General features: G+C 33.2%; 1 protein-coding gene across 1 annotated transcript; it reads left to right on the forward strand.

Moving 5' to 3' along the window:
* The first annotated feature begins 7761 nt into the window (after positions 1–7761).
* On the forward strand, positions 7762–8547 carry LOC122732316 (40S ribosomal protein S6-like). Its single transcript, XM_043972383.1, is given in 1 exon segment — positions 7762–8547. A coding segment is annotated over 1 exon segment (750 nt). The 5' UTR covers positions 7762–7797.
* The last annotated feature ends 701 nt before the right edge of the window (positions 8548–9248 follow it).

Genomic DNA, 9248 nt, shown 5'->3' on the forward strand with positions numbered 1-9248 from the left:
TTGTTTCTACTTTTGTTTTCTTTTTTGAGATTTTTACCCTTTTGTTTGGATTCTTCTTTCACAACATGACTAATACAGAAATGTATTTTATGTGATTGTACATATATTATCTATATCAGATTGCCTTATATCTTGGGGAGGGGGGAAGGAAGTGAGGGTGGGAGAAAAACTAGGAAGTAAACATTTTATTAAAACAAAAGAAAATAATAATTAGTCAAATTAATAACAGAATTATAAAATAATGATTATATCAATAGATGCAGAAAAGAACTTTTGAAAAATTACAACATTCATTTTTGTAAAATTCAGTAGACAAATTGAACTAAATGGACCTTTCTATAAAATGATAAATTTTATATAACTAAAAGAAAGTACATTTTTTTATTAATAGGCATAAACTAGAACATTTTCTAATAAGTTCAGAAGTAAAACAAGGATGTAAGTTATCACCACTTCTATTTGATATAAAACTAGGAATTCTACTTACAGCAATAAGACCAAAAGTTGAGGAAACAAACAAATGTGTAAAAGAAAAGAATTTATCACTTTCAGATTATATGATGCTATGCTTAAAAACCTCTAAAAAGTCAACCTAAAAATCATTGGAAAAAAATTACAAACTTCATCAAACTTCGGATGTAAATAAAATAAATCCACACAACTTATCATATTTCTGCAAAAGACTGACATATAAAACCCAGCAGGAAAGTAAATAATTTTAGAATTCTGATAGAATGTATAAAATATGAGGTATTTATTTTTCAAGATAGACACAAGATCCATATAAAAAATCTATAAAGAATTGTTTACAGAAATAAAGGCAGGTCTAAATTGGAAAAACAATAATTCTTATATGTAGGATAAGTTAATATAATAAAATGACACTACTTACATAAATTGTTATTCACTCTAATAATCAAATAGCCACAGTATTAGTTTATAGAAATTGAAAAATCTAAAATAATATGGAAGAAAAACAGTTGATCATCTTGAGAGAAATTATAAAATTGGAAATTAAGGAGTCCTAGCAGTGCCAGAACTCAAACTATGCTATTAAACTTCAATTATTGAAAACAATTTTGCACTAGTTAAAAATAGAGATTTATCACTACCACAGATTATGTGCAAAATATAAGGAAGCATATCTATGTAGGATCCTCCTATTTGATAAACAGGAAGAATCTAGCCACTATTGTTAAAGACTCACTATTTGACAAAAACTACTGGGAAAAATGTACAGTAGCATTGAAAAATAGATTTAGACCAACTCCTTACAATTTATCCAAAGATAATCTCTAAATGGATATGTGATCTTAAAGATCTCATAAAAAGGTAGAGTAACATGTCAAAAATGTACTGATCATATTTGCAGATAGGAGAAAATTTCATCAGCAAACAAGGCATAGAAAGGATCATACAAGATAAAACTGTTCAGTTTTTATTATATAAAACAAAAAGCTTATGGAGGGGAGGGGAAGAGGGGGAAGGAATTGGGGAGTGAGTGAACCTTAATATCATCAGAATTGGCTCTAAGAAGGAATAACATACATACTCAAGTAGGTGTAGTAATATATTTTTGCCCTGAGGGAGGGAAAGGAGATAAGGAGGGGTGGGGGAGAAGGGAAGGAGGGAAGGGCAGATTGGGGGAGAGAGAAGTAAAAAGCAAAACACTTTCGAGGAAGGTGAAGATGTTCTGCATTACTGCACAAGTATGACATATTGAATTGCTTGATTTCATAGGGAGAGTTGAGGAGGGAGGGAGGGAGGGAGGAAGAAAATTTAGAACAGAGAATTAACTCAAAGACCTTAATCTCATCAGAGTGGGCTCATAGAATAATAACATTCACACCCACTTGGTAGGAGTAATCTATTTAACCCTACAGGAAAGTAGGAGGGGAAGAGGATAAGGAAGGAAGGGTGAAAAAAAGAGAGTGCAGAGCAGGGGAGGGGACAGAAGTAAAACACTTTTGAGGAGGAATAGGTTAAAAGAAGATAGAAAGAGTAAATATCATGGGAAGGGAATAGGATGGAGGGAAATAGTTATGATGATTGATTATAATGGCAAAATGTATGGTACTTACATTGCTGGGCTATTATGAAGAAAATTCTCTGTACTATATACAGGTTAGGATGAACAGGATACTATCAGAAAAACCTAGAAAGACCTACATGAACTGAAGCAGAGTGAAATGTACTGTATACAAAATAACAGCAATAGTGTAAAATGATCTGCTGGGAAGCATGTGGTTATTTTCAGCAAGGTAATGATCCAATATAACCCTGAAGGACTTATGAAAATGGCAACACATCTACAGAGAAAGAACTGATAGTATCTAAAAAAAAGATGGAAACACATTTTTTTCCCATTTTTTTTTTGTCGTCTTTGACAATTCCTCAATTTTAAGTTTTGGAGTTATTTTTACTGTTTTCTCTCACAATCTAGCTAATGTGGGAAGGTTTTCCGTGGCTACTCATGTATAACTTATTTTGAAATGCTTGAGTTCTAGTGGGTGGGGGGTGGGAATGGAGGAGGAAGAGAAGTTGGAACACAAAGCTTTACAAAAATTGATGTCAAAATATATTTTTACATATATTTTGGAAAAATAAAATTTTATTCAAAATTTAAAAAATAATAAAAAAAACAAAAAAAAACAAAAAAGGTTTTGCACAAATAAATCCAATAAATCTAATTTGAATCAAGTTTCTATGATAAAAGTCTCATTTTCAAGATACATGAAGAAGTAATTCAAATGTGTAAGAAAATAAGCCATTTCCCAAATGGTAATCTCATGATATAAATAAACAGTTCTCAAGGGAATACTCCCACATTAGCCATGGCCAAGTAAAATAAAATAAAAATGATCCAATCCCTCCTAATTAGAGTAGTAAAAATTGAAGTAGTTCTAAGATTCCATCTCACACCTATGAGCATATCAAAAATCATAATAAAAATAAATTGATAAATGGTGGTGAACATGTAGGTACATGAACATTGATGTACTATTGATGGACTTGCAAATAGGTACAGCCATTCCAAAAAAAAAAAAAACCATTTAGAATTATAAACAAAAATTACTAAATAGTATTCTTTTTGAGCTACATATATCACTCTTAGGCCTATATCAAAAGATATAAAAGAAAGATATCTTTATGTACAAAATTGTTATTAGTAAAATTTTATGGTGGCAAAAAATAAAACTGGAAAATAACAGGATGTCCAAGAATTGAGGAATGGCTGAATAAAATGTGATGGATGATTTACTCTAAGAAATGAAGGAGAGGTAGATAAAACATCAGCCTTGGATTCAGGAGAACTGGAGTTCAAATCCAGCTTCAGACACTTGACACTTACTAGTTTTGTGACCCTGGACAAGTCACTTAACCCTCATTGCCCCACCAAAAAAAAATGAAGGAGAAAGTTGATTTTTTTTAAATGACATGTAAAGAAATATATGAACTAATGCAAAGTGAAATCAGAAGAACCAGATCAATTTATAACATAACTTCAAAATTTAAAAATGAACAATTTTGGGGATGCATATAAAATGATAAAATTGAAGTTTGTAGAATCAGAAAAACCCATACAAAAATCACCATGTAAAAAGTTTTAAATAATACTTTGCAATCCTTAAAAATTATGATTAATGCAGTGATGTTTGATGATGAAAAAATGAAGAAACTGATGCCCACTAATTAGAGGTTATGAATTTAGCATCCTGAATAAAGCATATTTACATAGAGATAGATAGGTGATTTTTACGTTGCTATGGAGAGATTTGTTTTGCTTGCCTATACACGATTGTTATGAGAAGTTTTTTTTTCTTTTTTTTTCAGTGGCACAGATCATGAGGGAGAAAAAATGTTTTTGTTATATTTTTACAAAAATAAGGAGGGGGATTGCAGAAATGAAATGTTGATTGCACTTTTAGATAAGGCCACCATCTTACTGATTTTATATAATTTTCATATTGTTACTAGAGACCTCATGAATTGGGAGCAATCTTTAAATGAGTTTAATGTAGGGCAAAACGTAGCAATAAAACTTTATTTTCTTTTAAAGAAAGTAGGCTATGGAGATAAAATCAAAACTCAAAATTCATCATTTGCAATTTTAGAGCTGAACTTCCTCTTCATCAATTTTTTAAAAATAAGTACCCTTGGATGCATGCACTCCCACAGACAACAAAGTCTATATGACTCTCTGTATCTGTGTGTACATGTATATATTTATATATCTTTAATTATTTATGTATCTGTTATGTGTGTGCACACATCAATAGATGCATGCATGCATATCTTTAGTGCTATCAATAATTGGATTGGGTTCCCTAAGAGGCAATGGATTCTATTTAATTGTAGTACCACAAATGGAAGTTAGATTTGTAGAAATATGTTTTATCAAGGAATTATTTTGGGGTATGAGTTGAATTGTATGACTATTGAGGTCTCTTCCAAATGTAAAAATTCTATGATTTTATCAGTGACGAGAATTATGGTATGGAAGATCCCTTTATCAATAGGGAATACTTCTCAGTTGAAATTATGAAGTGTGTAAGGGAGTAGGTTGAGTAACTTAACAATTAAATGATTTGACCAGGGTCATGTGGCAATTAAGTGTGAGAGGCCAGATTTGACTCTAGTCTTTCTGAGTCTAAGCCTTGAATACTATGTCATGGCATCTCTATATTTCAGATACTGAGTAAAATGATATTTAATTGCAAACTGGTCCTCTGTAAATGAATAAACTTTTGAAATAAATATCACATCCCAGATTTTTTTATATTCAGGGAGTGTAAACTACTTCTAATATGTTAGATAAAACCTTTTAGAAATACATTTGTGTTATATTTTTTCCCTACTGGTATACAGGTCTCCAAATGAGAAAATTCATTCTGCCAAATCTGCAACTGTTCATCAACCTTGAGTCTTCAGTGACTCTGCAACTCATCTGTACCTAGTCATCTTATAGAATTGTCTAGGAGAATTAAGAGAGCAATTATATATTGATGACTTTTTTTTGTAGAACACCAGGGATTTCATTGGTGGAGGGAAGAGCCACTGAGGAAATACTCCCTTTTAATGCAAAGCAACACTTACTCTACAATTTTGAGAGGTTCCTAGGAACAATGAGAGAATGACTTGACTGTAATCTCTTAACTGATATGTGTCATAGGTAATATGTGAACTCCTAATTCTGAGGACAGATAAGTATTTATGTATACACTAATCAACTGTGTGCTTAAACAACTATCGCATGGCTTCGTTAGCACATTCATCTTCAAAACATGTTTTTCTGAGTAAATTATTCAAACCCCCTGGTGGAAAGTCCTAAGATAACTGATTTTGTCCATGTTATATATTCTTTTTGTTTTTTTACCAGAAAAACTAATCAACACATTGAAAAAAAAAATCTGACACTACATACAATGTTCCAAATGAAAGGATATGAAAAGTCTTGGAGTTTGGGAGAGAAGTTTATTTTCATATATATTTTCCTTAGGAGACAAGCTTGTGTATGTGTATGTATCTGTGATTTTATGAAATTATTACTTTGTGGTTGTTCTGTCATTTAGCACTATTTGGTCATTGTGTGTATTGGTTTTTGACTGTTTACTTCACTTTTCATTAAATTATGTAAGTTTTTTTATGCTATGCTTCAATATATTCATCATGTGTATAATTTCTTTTAATAATACTGTAATACTCTGTTATATCATGCATACAATTTGTTTAGCCATCCTAAGTTGTTAGGCATCCAATTGTTTCCAGTTCTGGTTATAACAAAATTTGTTGCTGTAAATATTTTGTATATAGATTATTTCTTTTTGTCAATGATTTTCTTGGAAGTATGGGGGTAAAAACTTCCTTTGATTCAGCAATCTACACACTGTCACCAAGCATCTGAAATTGACTATCAAGTTATATTTGTACTGGAAGACATTGTGTGTTTAATTTTCTATACTTAGACATGCTGCTTCAGTGGTTGACAGTATAATATTTTAAGTGTAAACATTTGGCTAAAAATATAAACGTATGACTAAAATGTTGGCTACCTGGATTCAATAAAACTCATGATAAGACATAGAGAAATTACAATGGAGAGTTTATCTTGATGGAGAGATTTCCCACACCAATGAATGCACAGATTATTAGAATGTATTGATATGGAATAATAGACTTTATATATATGTATATATATGTATATGTATATATATATATATACATAGAGAGAGAGAGAGAGAGAATATAGAGGTAATATATAAAGTCATAACTATTTCATTGCTAAGTAGAATGAACAGATGCCTTTGCACTCCTTTTAAATATTTTCCTCAGTAAGAAAACTTTCTTCCTATCATCTGTAACGATTGGAATAACGCCACCTGCTGGATACTTACTGTAGAAGAGTTCTGCCCATGAAGGGAAGGTCTTTGAGGGCAAGACCAGGAGTCAGGAAGTGACGCAGACTAGTGGGAGGAGGAAGGAAGAGACTGGCGCTCAGTCTCGGTCTTTCTTTCCTGAGGACGCTGGCGGAGAAGGGAGCTAGAAATGTGCTCTCCCTTTAATAGATAGGTATCTAGGCCTTTCTCTCTCTCTTTACCAAATTCTTATTCTCCTTAATAAATGCTTAAAAGTCTAACTCTTGCTAAAGCTTGTAATTGATTGGCGACCACTCATTAGATATTTTAGACAGACTAGCTAGAATTTTACCCCTTAACACATCCCTCATCCATAATCTTTTCATCCAATTTAATAAGTTGGGCTTTTGATGTAAGACATTTCAAACATGAACTCCTATTTTTGTTTTATTATATTGTCCCTTATTAAATTCATACGTGATCCCAGAAATCAATCTGGTTTTTCACGTGTTACCCCCTGTATCTTTTGTAACCTATATACTTTAGATGTCTTACACTCAGGAAAGCCAAACCAAACCAAACCAATAAATAAATAAACCAATTTCTTTATATATTAGAAATACATCAAATTCTAGGGATGGAACTAACATGGAGGATTAGAAGAAGCATTACACCCAAGCTCTCCCAATATTCTCATTTAAACAATTTCAAAATAGCACCTCATACTGATGTCTGGAAAGCAGAGTCAACAAAAGTTCAGGGTGAAACATTCTTCCAGTCCAAGACAACTTAGGAGGTCAAAGGAAGAGATCTTTGACACAGGAATGTAGGCTGCCCCCAAGTCAACATGGACGTTACACCAGTGTTGAGACTTGGTGAATGATGACAGCAGTAGCATCAACTTTGGGAGCTCTCAAGCCAGAGATAGAAAGAGGATTGGGCCACTGATAAGAAAGAGATTATAGGAGACCCCTGTGTTAGTATTGAGTGCAGGACTGGATGTTATTTGGCAAATCCATTGCTTACACCCACATTTCAGGCACTGTTAAAGGGTGAAGAGAAGCATTTTTGGTCATGAGGGATCAGGGGCATGAAAAACTTTATCATTTGTGATCTCAAGGGGGCAGGGAGGATCCCTTCCTGAGTAAGGAAAAAAGGGCAGACAGGGAGAAGAGTGACCTCACATCTCCCGTTATCACATCACCTTGGAAACACCAAAAAATTCCAAACTGCCAGAAATCGAAGTCAAAACACCTGAAGCTTGGCATAGTCACTTTCCCCCATTGTCCTTCCAAATATAGTAGAACTTTAACATACAGTTAAAATTAAGAAAGAAGATGGGGGAAAATGAGCAAACACAAACACACACAGAACTGGATCATTATTAGGTCATTTTAGATCTCTTTCCTGTGGCAGATCTGGAGCAGGCAGCTGTGCAAAAATGAAGCTCAACATCCCTTTCCCAGCCACTGGCTGTCAGAAATTCATTGAAGTTGATGATGAGAGAAAGCTGTGGACCTTTTATGAGAAACGGATGGCCACTGAAGTTTCTGCTGATGCTCTGGGTGAAGAATGGAAGGGTTATGTGGTCCGTATCAGTGGTGGGAATGACAAACAAGGCTTTCCCATGAAGCAGGGTGTTTTGGCTCACGGACTTGTCTCCCTGCTACTCAGTAAGGGCCATTCTTGCTATTGCCCTGGAAGAACTGGAGAAAGAAAACATAAATCTGTTAGGGGCTATATTGTGGATGCCAATCAGAGTGTCCTCGACTTGGTTATTGTGAAGAAAGGTGAGAAAGATATACCAGGACTGACATATAAAACTGTGCTTCATCACCTTGGGCCCAAAAGAGCTAGCAGAATCCACAAGCTTTTCAACTTGTCCAAAGAAGATGATGTCTGGCAGTATGTTGTGAGAAAGCCTCTCAACAAGGAAGGTAAGAAACCCAGGACCAAGGCTCCTAAAATTCAGCACCTGGTGACTCCCCATATTTTGTAGCACAAACGTAGATGAATTGCTTTGAAGAAGCAGTGTACCCAGAAGAACAAGGAAGAAGCAGCAGAATATGCCAAGCTTTTGGCCAAGAGAATGAAGGAGGCTAAAGAAAATCAACAGGAACAAATCTCTAAGAGACATCTACTGTCTTCCCTGAGAGCCTCCACCTCCAAATCCAAGTCCAATCAAAAATAAAATTTCTAAAAATGTGTTAGAAATAAATAACTTTTGGTCAATTGGGGGGAAAAAAGGTCATTCTAGGGTGAAAGGGAAAATTAAGACACAAACTCAGAATAAGATAATGATGTCAAAACAGGTAAAAGCAAAGCATCCAAAGGAGGAAAAAAGTTAATTGGACAAAAGCCAAAAAAAGTATTCCTCAAAGAGCTTAAAAGAATATTTTCTAAATAAAATAATGGTAGCAGTGGAAATTTGGGACAAAAAATGGAGAATGATGAGGAAAGAAAATTATGAAAAGAAAATAAATAGCTTGTAAAAGAGACCAAAAAATATATTAAGAATAAACAAATAAGAAAAAAAAGATCAAAAGATAAAAGAGATACAAAACTTCATTTATGATAATAACTCCTTAAAAATAGAATTTTTCAAATGGAAAAGGAAGAACAAAAGCTCACTGGAGAAAATAATTGCTTAAAAAGCATAATTGGCCAAATGGAAAAATAAGTTGTTTTTCTTTTTTTTAATGCTCACTGAAGAAAGAAGAAATGAAAGCAACAATTAGAAGTTATTTGAACCAATTATTTGTCAGAAAAACTGATGATCTAAATCAACTAGATGAATATTTATGAAAATATAAATTGGATTAATAGAAGATAAAATAGAACATTTAAATAACTCAACCTTAGGAAAAGAAATGGAACACTCTCTAAATGAGT

The sequence above is a fragment of the Dromiciops gliroides genome, chromosome 6 (assembly GCF_019393635.1).
Source record: "Dromiciops gliroides isolate mDroGli1 chromosome 6, mDroGli1.pri, whole genome shotgun sequence".
In the NCBI taxonomy this organism is placed as follows: domain Eukaryota; kingdom Metazoa; phylum Chordata; class Mammalia; order Microbiotheria; family Microbiotheriidae; genus Dromiciops; species Dromiciops gliroides.